We start from the raw sequence: 13,765 nt of genomic DNA, 5'->3' as shown, positions 1-13,765 counted from the left end.
TGTGGTGGTATGCCCAGATCCTGCCCACTTCCACTGCATGGTTGTTGTTGTAAAAGCACAGTGAAGTATCTCCTCATTTTCCAAAATCCTAAAGGATGAAAGAGACTCAAAAGAATCCTGAGTAGGAAGAGCTAGGAATACATGTATTCAAACCAGGGATCTTTAAGTGCCGTTTCAAACATGCAACTCTTTCTTTCTTACATGCTTATTTAGATGAGTCACAGGGGATTACATAAGCAAGGAACAAAAAATATCTTCTGAAATAAAGAATGAATGCTAAAAAAAAGTATTTCCCAAGGCAGCACTGGAGCAGGAAATTTTAATGTGTATACAATATTACATATGTCGAGAGACATCAAAAAGAATATTTCAGTCTCTTGAACTGTAGAACATACCAGAATCAAGATAGGTAGTTTCATTTTACCATTTCTGAAAGGACAATATTATACAATAATCTGTATCAGAAAACACTCACCATAACTTCTCAGCTAGATGCCATCAAAAATTTTCATCCTAGTTACAAAAGCAGAAAGTAACAAAATGTATAATATCTAATGCACACAGATTAGCTTCAGCTCGTGAACAGCACAGCTTACAAAATGAGAAAAAAAAAGGCAAGCAGATTCATATTCTGACCACTGAAACTCAGAAGCTATCTTAGGAGCTATTTTTGGTTTGGTACAGACCACAACCTCATCTGGAAGTAGAAGGCAGCAGGGGGAGCAGAATAGAAAGACACAGTTCTAGCAACTCAAATCTCTCCCATCTTTCCAGACGAATTGAAAATATCAAGAAAAATAAATATCTGATCTTTGAAGGGAGCAAGTGGCTTGAATTCTTGTTCTGTCACTATAAGGATGCACAACATATACCTTTGAAGAATCAGCTTGTAAAAGCAGCAGAAGAGGACAACATTAAGTATGTTTATGAAGAAAAAATTGCTGTAAAACATCTTGAGTGTAATACAGATATTTCTGATTTAAGCTGGGAAGTACCTAAAGGTCACATTCCACCAAAAGGTAATTCAAAACATTGATTAAAACTCTTGTTAAGGAGAAAGTTAGGTTCCTCCTTATAAGAAGAAAATCTTTCCATATGGTGGCAAAGTGCTGCATAGCAGAGCTCCTTTTCCTGCTATTGACCAGGATGTCTCTAAATAAAGAATATCTATTACCTAGGTCTGAGAACTGCTGACAGTTTACACTGTAATAATACTGAACACTGGATGTCAACAAGTCTAATGAAAATAGACCAAGTATAGAGTAATATACTACTCACATTCAGATTCTTAGACATGGCTTTGCAATACTGTGTTTTACTTTTCAGGTGATCCTGACAGCAAAAGAAGGCAAATAAAATCAGTCTCCGAAGGAAAACATCCTCAGTAAAACATATCTGAAAAAGTCTTTAAGAACAAGATCCACTTGCCCCTCACCTTCGTGTAAGGATTAGCAGGTAAAAGAGCAGCATCTCTCTCCAAATGGAGATTGCACTTCTCTCAAACCATTGCAGGCTATCAGAATAGTGAACCAGTTTTCCTTCTACTACCTGCTATTCCTTCATAATGCCTGGATTCCATTAGAAGGCACTGTCATCACCTTCTTTTGCCATACAAACCCCATCTAGAAGTCTGTCTAAGCATCTTCAAAAATCCAAGAACTTCATATTTCATCAATTCTTCCTGCAATGAATTTCAAATCTGTAGGAACTTCTCTGAAGTAGCTGACAGACTATATTTCCTTTATATTGTTTTCCACAGTATTCTCCTGGAGAAGCTGGCAGCCCATGACTTGGACTCTTTCTGAGTAAAGAACTTGGTGGGTGATCAGGCCCAGAGAGTGGTGGTGAATGGAGTCAAATCCAGCTGGTGACAAGTCATGAGTGGGGCTCCCCAGAGATCAGTACTAGGGCCTGTCCTGGTCAATACCTTTATTAATGACCAATTAATGATCAATACCTTTATTAATGACCTATATGAGAGTACTGAGTGCATCTTCAGTGCAGATGGCACCATGCTGGGAGGAAGTATCAATCTGCTTGGGGATAAGAGGGTCCTACCAAAGAATCTGGACAGGCTGAATAGCTGGGCTGAGGCCGATGAGATGAAGGTCAACAAAACCAAGTGCTGAATCCTGCACTTGGGCCACAACAACCCCAGGCAACTACAGGTTTGGGATGGAGTGGCTGAAAGACTACATAGATACAATGGACCTGAGGGTATTGGTTGAAGCTTGGCTGTGCAGTGTGCCTAGGTGGCCAAGAAGTCCAATTGCATCCTAGCTTATATTAGAAATAGTGTTGCCAGCTGGAGAAGGGAAGCAATCATTCCTCTGAACTCAGCCTTGGTGGTGCCATCCCTCGAGTACTGTGTTCAGTTTTGGATCCCTCGCTACAAGAAGAACATTGAGGCCCTGGAGTAACATTCAGAAAAGGGCAGTGAAGCTGGTGAGGGGTCTGGAGCACAAGTTTTATAAGGAGCAGCTGAGAGAGCTGGAATTATTTAGTCTGGAGAAGAGAAGGCCCAGGGGAGACCTTATATCTCTCTACAACTACCTGAAAAGAGGTTGTGGCAAGGTGGGGGTCAGTCTCTTCTCCTGTGCAACCAGGGATAGGACTAAAGGAAACTGCCTCAAGTTAAGCCAGGGGAGATTCAAGGTTGGACAGTTACAAAACTTCTCCGGAAGTATGGTCAGGTACAGGCTGCCCAGGGAGCTGATGGAGTGACCATCCCTGGAGGATCTCAAGAAACATTTAGATGTTGTAATGAGGGATATGGTTTAGTGGAAAATATTGGTGATAGGTGGATGGTCGGACTGGATGATCTTGGGGGTCTCTTCCACCCTTGGTGATTCCATGCTTGTTTTGCCCAGAGGAAGACACAAGGCTAAACAGGCAGGGTATTGAAAAATTAACCCTACTGTAAGATGAATGTTAGTCTTCAGAGCACATCTACATCACACAACTGAGCACAGCACAGACTTAACAAATTCAGTTTTAACTTCCACCAAAACATTCAAAGGGCAGAACAAACCGGTAGTAACAGTTTCTAAACATAGTATTATACAAAGAATCTAAAACAGTTTAAAACAGTGACAGAAGTAGTTCAGTTGGTTAGACTTTCTGGTCTTTGTAGGTCTTTTCCAACAGAAACTATTCTAATTCTGGAAGCCTTCTGCCTTCTCTGAATTTCACTTCACTACATTACATTAGTGAGAAATTTGAGGATAGAACTAAGTAGTGATTACATAAAAGCAGACAACTAATGCTTTAAGTACTGCTTCTGTTTGACTGCTGAGCCCAGTGTGGATAAGAGAAAGGGATTTCTTTGTGTGTAAGAAAGCAGCCAGTTTTGCATCTTAATGCAGTGATTTCATTGAGTATCACTCACTCACGTATCTAGAAATCAGTTTTAGTCAGAATACTAGAAAGAAAATAGCCAAGAGCATTATATGAAACATCCAAAGAACCCTGAAAAACATTTCTGATTTAAAACTTGCTTTGTTTTCTGCTTACTAGCTACCTTGATCTGAAAACATTTTGAACCAGTTTTACATATAGAAAACAAATTTTACTATTATACATATTTGAGAGAGAATGTGCACAGAGAACACCTACCTTCAGCTTGAGAAGCTGGTGATCTTGCCCACTTTTTAATACAATTCAGGTGGAATACATGGTAGCAATTCTGACAGCTCCACACAGGTGCTACTATTCGGACGACCTCACAACATACCATACATTCATACTTCTCTGTTGTCAGCTGCTCAATCAAAGACCCTGGAAATAAAATATGTTACTTGCATACAAAGCTTCAGTTATCTGAGAAATAAAATTCCAAGACTCCATGTAAATTTTAACATAACTTCTTTTTCCTTTGTGACTATAAGTAAGGTAATAGCTTACTTCTGGAAGATACTTGATACACATTTCTCTAGCTTCAGAGCAGGGAAAAGTAGAATGAAACTCCCATAACACTGGTAACAGTAATTCTTGGTGATGAATGGCAATTGTTGTGATCTTACAAAAAAAAAAATTAATAGCCTTAAACTTGCAAGAAGTATTTACCTCACTTTGTATAGAAAGTCTAGTTTCACATAAAGTTTACAACAAAAATCTTGAAGCTTATGAACTACAGAAGTCTCAAAATTAAATTATCATCCTCTGTAGAAGACTACACAACTAATACTAGAAGTAACATTACTGTAACCTTCATAAATCACTTTAGGAATGGAATTGCTGGAAAACAACAGCCGAAATACAAGGCCCTTAGAGCCAAACAAAAGAACATGAAAAAGCATTTTAAAAATAAAGCAAGATTTCTAAATGGAAGATGACAGCCTGAAAACTTAGATGTGTTGTGACTTTATTGTATTTGCATAACTCAATTCTGCCAGATTAACACTCCTATCAAGTTGAAGCTACCAAATACTTATGAAAAATGTTGCTTGATCTATGCTCGCAGAATTTCAATTATGTATTTTTTACATAGTACCAATACAAGGGAAGTTAGAACCCATAACAAAGAAGAAAAATGAAACTGACAAAAGAAAAATGACTAGTAATTCAGAAGTGTTTTATACCACACAACTGATAGCACAGCTATAGATTTCTGGAAACTTGCCATCAATAGGAGTGTCTGCCATCCTTAATAGGATATATTCTTTCAAGCATCTTTTCTAGCCGTCCTGTATCAAGCACCACAAGATTTAGAATTAACAGACATTTCCACATCCAGTACCCTATGAATTCTACCTGCTATAAAGAAAACACCCCTAACAAAAACTACTTCCTTACTTACCTCTGTGAGAGCAAAACTATATTGTCCACAGAGAGGGCAGCTGTCCTTTAAACAGCTAGAAACACTATCCCTAAAAGCAGTGGCAGTATATAGTGTTTTCCAAAACAGCTCCCAATTAAGGCAAGCAAAGAAATGCTCCAATTGTGGAAAGATCCTTAAACTTCCTGTAGAAGACCACTACCTTTTTCTGGTTATTACATAATATGTTTTTCATTTAAGAATAAGGCCGGGAGAAAGACTGAAACATCTTTAATTTCATGATTCAAGTAGATCATCAGGCTCCTGCAGAGCTACAAAGGATGAAGGAAGCTTCTGATTTTTGAGCATCTCTCAAAGGATGAGAGCCTCTTACTGGAGTTACCTTACACTTCCTGATTATGCTCTTTCTAAGCTTTGAAAGAAAAGAGATGCTGAGAAGCAAAATTATAAGATTCAACAGCTCAGTCAAGGTAACAAGAATTAGTCTATCCATCTCTATCATTCTAATCAGCAGAATTGAGGTTGAGATGCTTTGCAGCAACCAATTAAAGAGACATTTCAATGTTTGTTCAAATGGAAAAGGACAAAAACCTCTCTCCTCAGTTTCTGCATCTGAAAGAAAATAGGAATGCATGAATACAACAGGACTATTTTCTCAGTGCACTCATAAGTTTGTCTAAGAGTATGACCAAGGAACTGGGGTGAAACAGAAACCAGTACTGTGGCACTGAAGAAACTCAACTGATTTACTTTTCATCTTTTAAGTTCCTAACCATTTGAGTTGGCGCAAAATTCAATTAGGGAGCAAAAACCTAAGAGTGCACCTCCCACTATCAATTGCACATGATTCTGCTCTCAAACAGCAAGAAAATAGTCAGACACATTCTCTATTCCTAATTAGCTTTTCACACTACCATTCCAAAAAAAATAGCAAGAAAAAAGTTATGAACAGAACACAGTTGTCCTGAGATGCTCCTGCTCTTACATAAAACATAAGACAATTATTATATTACAAACCACCTGCCTACACAGAAACCCCACATTTACCCTCAAGAAATTGATACTACACTCACGTGAAATAATAAACAACATCAACTAGTCAAATTTGAAGGCAGATTAAATTACTTAAGATTGAATCTTTAATACTTGAGTGCAAGATAATTTATAAAGGTTACCTGTATGAGTTTCTTTGTTTTTTGGTATATCACTTTGTTTTTTCCAGTACTGGGTCCAGCTGAAATTAAGGGAAGGCGCTTGATCCCCCTTTAGCAAAAACTTTCTTCCGTTACATCTGGCAGACTCAAGCAATTCATTTCTGATCTCGCTGGTCACATTTTCATCATTTTTGTGATCAGAGAATTCTTTCTTCCTCTCATTTTTATCTTTTGCAGTACATGCAAGAGAAGACTTCTTACCCGCTTTTGTATTTCTGCTATGGTGAGAATCATGTCTCTTCTGATAATCTTTCTCTACCGGCGGTTTATTCCACATAGGCTTCCGGGGATATCTCTTGTTTACATAATTGTAGCCTTTCTGCTCATCCCCACTACCAATTGGTGCCTCACTGAATGCCTTTCCAGCAGAAGATTCTGAAGAGTCCGACTGAGTCAAATCCAAAGATGGAGTATTTTCAAAAAGCTCTACTTTCTGTTTAGAGCTCATTCTCTTCTCTCGCTCATGTACTTGCTTTCCCTTCTCCCTGAAACCTCTTCCAGGTGCATGTACCAGGTGTGATTTCTTTGGCTTTGCTCCTCGGCTATCTGCATTAGCTACTTCCCTGTCACTCTCTGAGGAGATAAATTCATTGTATCCTTTAATAGGTGCTCTTCTTCCAGGTAGCTTTGCAGCATCTGAAATTCCAGGACAAGCAGCAGCCTCTGCAGTACTTTGTCTTACCTTACTTTTAGTACATGTGGTATCGTTCCTTGATCTGTGCCACCTCTGATTTTGAAAGCTGCGATTCTTTGAACTTCGACTGGTACCAAAATATTGGTGAAAATCTTCAGAATTCCCATACCGACTTTCTGGATTATAAACATCATAATGCTTTGTGGAAGAGCTTCCATAATCTTTTTCAGGCAGACTAGGACATAATAAACTTCTTCTATTCTGATTCCTACTACATTCTTTCCTATCTTTCTTCACCCAATTTATATCTGTAGGTAGTCTTTCTCCGGAAATGGAATCATCGGCATCAGGATTCAGATTCAACACACCTAAAAAGTACAAATAACAAAGACAAAAGATTTAAAAAATAAACATCCCTTAAAAATAAGATTACCATACAGGCAAAGGCCTAAACAATTCCACACTAGACAGAACAATTACAAATAAATTTTAGAAACTAGAGCTGAGATATACCGATTCTCTTGCTTTTTTTAAACAAAGATGGTGATGACCTACAAAATGGTGGAGTTCTTGACTCATGGTAAAGTTGGGAAGGGGACCAGTATAATTGCTACCTTCGACCTCCTGAAGGCAGATTCTGAACCACAGGATTCAGTCCTGATGGGTAAAGGAGTCCAGGAAGACTGGAAACCCCTCAAGAAGGAAGTCTTACAGACACAGAAGCAGGCTGTCCCCATCTGAATTCAGACAAACCTAGAAACCCATAGCTTGGACAGGTACACTCATTGCTGGGTAAAGAACTGGCTGGATGGCCAGGCCCAGCGAGTGGTGGTGGATGGAGTTAACTCCAGCTGGTGACTGGTCACAAGTAGGGCTCCCCACAGACTGGTACTGGTGCCTATCCCATTCAATAGCTTTATTAATGACCTGAATGAGAGCACTCAGTGCACCCTCAGTAAGTGTGCAGATGACACCATGCTGGGAGGAAGCGTTGATCCGCCTAGGGATAGGAAGGCCCTACAGAGGGATCTGGACTCATACCTCTCTACAACTACCTGAAAGGAGGTTGTGGCAAGGTGGAGGTCAGTCGTTTCTCCTGCGCAACCAGGGACAGGGCTAAAGGGAATGGCCTCAAGTTGTGCTAGGAAAGACTGAGGTTGGATGTTGGAAAAAATTTCTTCTCCAAAAGGGTGTTTAAGCCCAGGAAGTTGAGTCACCATCCCTGGAGGTGTTCTAGGAACATAGAGATTTTGTGCTAAGGAACATGGTTTGGTGGGAAAATATTAGTGAAAGGCGGACGATTGGATTAGATGACCTTGGAGATCTTTTCCAACCTTGGTGATCCTATGATTCTACAGGAAAGACCAAAAAAAAAAAAAAAACAACAGAAAAACAACTGAAGCAGCACAGTATGTAAGCATATAGTACAGTGTGCCAGTCACTGTTTTACACTGGCGTAAGTTACCTCTATCATGATTACATACGTACACACACCCTAAGAAAAAAAGAGTCCTTTGCATACAATTTCAAATTTTAATATTACAAAGAATTTGAAATATAAATAAAAACCCATCAAGGGTTGCATGAACCCTGATTATACTTGTCTGTAAACAAACACACTAAATGGTACAATGATTACAGAAGACATTCTGTTTTTCTATTATGACAGGCACGTCCAACCTGCAGGCTGCATGCAGTCTGGCACAGCTCACCACGCAGCCTGCCCAGTGCAATCAAGGCTGGCTGTCTTTCACAAGGAGCGGGGGCCATGCCCAGGCCTGGTCATGCACCCATTGACAGTCAAACATCAATGCATGATTGGCACTCTCTGGGCTGAAACAAGGACACAGGGAAGGTGCAATGCAGTGCTGACACTTCTTGCACCTTCTCACACATTCTGTTGCACTGAAAACCATATGCATTCAATGAGGCATGTGCTTGTGCTGCTTGGTGAGTAAAAAGCTGATGGCCAATACTAATATTTCAACCTGCCTAATGGTATCTCAAAAGCAGAAGGAAGATGAAGGAAGAGTATTCAACAAAATATGGACAGACGAGTACTTTTGTCAAGACAAGTAATACGGCACTGTGCTTAATGTCTAAGAAAATAGTATCAGTTTTCAGAGATCAATTCAATTTGAAAAGATGTATACAGAAACATGCTGTCAAATGCAATAACATCAAGGAACGTTATTGGCTGTGTAAAGACAAAATAGTGGAACTGAAAAAAAGTCTGTCATCTCAACAAAACCTTCTTTAAAAAGTTAAAACTCCAATGGACTCTGTTATAAAAGTTAGTTACAGGGTAGTAAATCAAATTGAAAAAGAAAAATCAAAAGCATTTACTGATGGTGAGTTTATTGAACAACGTATGGAAAGCATGGTATACAGTGTGTCCTGATAAAGACAATGGATTTTTCTAAAATCACGTTTCACCAGACTGTAGCCAGAAGAAATAGAAAAACCTATCAAAAGAAGTTTGGAGGGTAAAGCTGCCTAATTTCAAATAGTATGCTTTGGTGATAGATGAAAGTACTGATGCTACAGATATGGTTCAACTAGCCTTTTTTTTTTTTTATTATTATTGATAAATATATTTCACTAAAAAAATAGTTTCTTTGGTACCATTAAAAGACACAAATAAACCTGGTGATCTGTATGAAGCAGTAAAAAAATACACTAAAGCAATTTTCTTTAACCTTTTACAAAATACCTGGTACCGCTATTCCTGGTGCCCTTGTGATGGCTGACAAAAAAAAAAAGTGGAAATTATAAAGTTAGAAGACGATGCAATTGCCATCACTCACTCACATTTGATTAAATAAAACTGCATCGTACAACATGAAAACTTATGCGTGAATGCTTTAAAAATGGATAATGTCAAACAAATAATCATTATATATGTGAATTTCATCAAGTCCAAGGATTAAATCACTGTCAATTCCAGAAGTTCTAAAGTATGGATGCTGATTATGGGGACATCATTTACTTTTCTGAAAGAAGGTAGCTACATTAAGGTAAAAGGCTAAAATGATTTTATGATTCGTGAAATGAAATCAAGTCATTTATGGAATTAAATGGAAAATTTGTGCCAGAACTAAATCTGTGAGTCATTCTTCATTTTTGGTAGATTTGATCACTTACTTAATCAATATGTTTCAAGGTGAAAATCATCTGTGCTATGTTTCAAACCATAACAACATTTGAATTGAAACTTAAACTATGGCAAGCTGAAGTTAAGACAAATAACTTCATGCATTTTGATGTGCTGGCTAAACACAATCCTGCGAGCAGTAAAAAACATGCAGCTAGGGTTTTTATTTTGATACAGGAATTTGAGAATAGGTTTGAAGACCATTAAAAAAATCATCAGTTTCTTCATATATTCATCATCATTACTTCATATATTTACATATATTTTCATGTGACATAAATACGTTATCCATAAATTTTCACAAGGAATAGAATTCCAGTCAGACATTCAACTGAAAGAAATACCTGGTCATTTTGTAAGACCTATCTTAACAGAGAAAAATATCATAGAATCCTTAGAGTTGAACGGACCTCTGAAGGCCATCTAGTCCAACTCCCCTGCAATGAACAGGAACACCACAGCTAGATCAGGTCGCCCAGGGCCTTATCCAGCCTCACCTTGAACGTCTAAAGGGATAGGGCACCTGTTCCAATGCTTCGCCACTCTCACTGTAAAAGATCTTTTCCTTATATCTAATCTAAAACTACGCTCTCTGAGCTTGAAGCCAGTTCCCCTTGTTCTATCACCACAGACGTTACTAAAGAGTCTGCCTCCTCCTTTCCTGTAGCTCCCCTTCAGATACTGAAAGGTCCTCACTTAACAATCGTGCCTTATTCATGCCATTTCTTTTTTGGTAGTAAAAATATTTGTGAACAACTGTTCTTAAGGATGAAGCACAGGACAAGTAAAATGTCATCAAAAATCCATAACGAACACATTTGAGAACTCACTAAGAATTGCAACCACTTCCATTGAACCAGACTGATGCACTGTTTTCACAGAAACAGGTCAAGAACCCCACTTCTTTTATGTTTTCGTTGCTCTGGAGAGGCTGCACCTCAAGTGCTGTGTCCAGTTCTGGGCCCCTCACTGCAAGAAAGACATTGAGGCCCTGGAGCGTGTTCAAAGAAGGGTTACAAAGCTGGTGAGGGGTCTGGAGCACAGGCCTTATGAGGAGCGGCTGAGGGAGCTGGGATTGTTCAGTCTGGAGAAGAGGAGGCTCAAGGCAGATGTTATTGCTCTCTGTAACTACCTGAAGGGAGGCTGTAATGAGCTGGGGGTCGGCCTCTTCTCTCGTGTAACTGGTGACAGGACTAGAGGGAATGGTTTCAAGCTGCGCCATGGGGAGATTTAGGCTGGACGTTAGGAAATACTACTTCTCTGAAAAGGTGGTCAGGCACTGGAATGGGCTGCCCAGGGAGGTGGTGGAGTCAGCGACCCTGGAGCCAGCGATCCAGGAAACATTTGGATTTTGTGTTGAGGGATGTGGTTTCCTGAGAACTATTGGTGATTGCTGAATGGTTGGACTGGATGATCTTGTAGGTCTTTTCCAACCTTGGTGATTCTGCAATGTTTTCATAAAAATACATTAAAAAATAAATTGTTACTTACGTAAGTATTTCTGCGTATGCTTGGATGCTTCAGGAGCAGAGGCAAGCAAGCACACACACAGGGCAGCACAGAGGGTTACAAGTTTTATTTGTCACACAGGCATTCACTTTAGATAACCCCAGAAAGTGGCAAGCAGAAACTCCCTAAGCAAGTGCAATATGAACCCTAGTAAGCTAAAACAGAAGCTCCCTGAGCAAGCACTCTATTACCTTGAGAGGGACAAAACACCAGGTAGAAGAAGGAACATGTTGGCAGTGGATTCAATCGGTAGTGTCAGCAGGGCATCCCTGCTTCAAAGCATACTTTTCCTCACTTGATCACCACAGCTTCCCTCTTGATTTATCCTCTCCAGGGTCTGCAGGATTTTTGTTTTTTTTTTTTTTTCCCCCCAACTTGCACACTGCACCCGCATGGCCAATACATGATACAGTGCAAGGGAACACCTGCTTGCAAACAAGTTCTTGCAAAGCAGGATAAGCTAGCAAGGTCAGCTCCTTACAAAACAAGATAAATGGCTGTAGCTGCAAATATCACTTCCCTTAAAACTGTCAGAATACTTAGTTTCATCTCAGGATCGTTCTTCAGTGAGGAACCTTTAGGTTGCTGACACACATACATTAACTATATTACATATTTTATATGCAGCTAAGACAATTCCTGCACACTCAGTGCAGCCCAGGCAAGCCAAAAATGAACAGTTCTTCTAACAGAGAGGTCTTTTGTCATTTTTATGCCTCAAGCAATGAGACCTATGTAAGAAATCCAGTCAGGATCAATTGTGACCCACATCCTCAACTCAAAGGGTCTTCTTAGTGATGGGAAGCCCAAAGGCAGTCTTGACTGCAGTGAACTTGGGGATAGGAAAAATGATGAAAAGCAAAATTGTGTCCCTGGATTTCAGGAGAGCAGACTTCAACTTCTTCAAGGATCTGCTCGGAAGAATCCTATGGAACAATGCCCTGAAAAGAAGAAGAGCCCTAGAAAGCTCAGGGACCATTCAGGAATCAGGTCCTCTAAGATCAAGATCAGTCCATCCCAATGAGCGGTACGTTAGGCAGAAACGCCAGGCAGATTGCATAGATGTACAAGGAGCCCACAGAAAGGAAGCATGAGGAGGATGGAAGTGAGGACAGGCAACCTTGGGAGAAGCATGGAGAAACTGCCCAAACATCCAAGGATGAAGTTAGGAAACCTAAAGCTCAAAGTGCAATCAAATCTCATCAGAAATGTCAAAGACAACAAGAAGGGCTTCCGTAAGTACACAGGTAATAAAAGAAAGGCTAGGGAAAATGTGTACCTACCTCTGAACAATAGGGGAAGACCTATTACACAGGACAGAAAGAAGGCTGAGGCACTGAAAGCCTTTGCCTCAGTCTTTACTACAAAGACTTGCCTTCTGGAATCCCTGCTCCCTGAGACAAGAGGGAAAAACTGCAGCAAGGAATCCATCCTCAAGGGAAGCAAAACAAGGCAAGGAATACTTAAGCAAGCAAAATGTATACTTCCACGGGCCCTGATTGAACGCACATACAAGTGCTGAATGAGCTCCCTGATGTCACTGTGAGGCCACTCTCAATAATACTTGATTGATCATGGTGATTTGGAGAAGTGCCTGGAGACTGGAGGGAAAGCAAACATCACTATCATCTTCAAGAGAAGGGACAAAAAACTACAGACCATAATGTTATAACGAAATGGAAAGCACACCAATAATAGCAGTGGCAAAGTACTAGGCTGCAGTAAGTAAGTATAAGCCCAAATGCAGCAACTGTAGACACAGAAACAAAGAAAAAATGCAGCTTACCCTTGGAAGCCTTCAGGTAGGCAGGTATGTCCAGTGATATACTCTTGTCTCCACTGCCAACCCTTATATGAGATCTGTGAAGGCTCCTCCCTTTCCAGTCACTCAGCTGTGCTTCATGCACCTGAGCTGCCCTGGATGGCCCTGCCTTCCTACCAGGTGCTCAATCACTGTTTCAGGCCCTGACTTAGCATTTCTACTACACTGGCTGCTCAGTCTCTCCCCAGTTCTTGGGAAGGTGACGGAAGAGCTGATCCTGGAAACCATTTCCAAGCACAGGAAAGACAAGCAAAGCATCAGGAGTACCTACCATGGATTCATCATGGGGAAGTCATGCCTGACCAACCTGATTAGCTTCTATGATGAAATGACTGCCCTGGCAATTGAGGGGAGAGCAGTTGATACTGTCTATCTGAACTTCAGTAAGGCCTTTGACATAATCTGTCATTCACAGAACCCTCACAGACAAGCTGTTGATATTTGTAATGGATAGAAAAACAGTGAGCTGCACTGAAAACTGCCTGAAAGGCCAGACAAACAGGGTGGTGATCAGTAGCACAGTCTAGGTGGAGGCCACTAACTAGGAGTGTACCCTAGGGGTCAGGATTGGATCCAGTCCAGATCCTAGATGATGGAGCAGGTGACACAGAACTGGGAATAATGGCTGATATGCCACAGGGTCATGCTATTATCC

The 13,765-nt window shown here is 40.2% G+C and overlaps 1 protein-coding gene across 2 annotated transcripts in view; it reads right to left on the bottom strand.

Moving 5' to 3' along the window:
* Positions 1-13,765, bottom strand: part of NFX1 (nuclear transcription factor, X-box binding 1) — a 74,488-nt gene that overhangs the window by 53,161 nt on the left and 7,562 nt on the right. For both annotated transcript variants that reach the window (XM_090136811.1, XM_031592008.2), the window contains exons 2-3: positions 5,953-6,993; positions 3,616-3,777 (exon numbers count right to left, since the gene is read on the bottom strand). In XM_090136811.1, coding sequence (XP_089992937.1) covers positions 3,616-3,777; positions 5,953-6,993 — 1,203 coding nt within the window. The remainder of the gene's footprint in view (positions 1-3,615; positions 3,778-5,952; positions 6,994-13,765) is intronic.

This window comes from Phasianus colchicus, chromosome 3, assembly GCF_987193195.1.
Source record: "Phasianus colchicus chromosome 3, bPhaCol1.hap1.1, whole genome shotgun sequence".
Taxonomy (NCBI): Eukaryota; Metazoa; Chordata; class Aves; order Galliformes; family Phasianidae; genus Phasianus; species Phasianus colchicus.
This window is presented reverse-complemented; position numbering and strand designations above follow the sequence as displayed.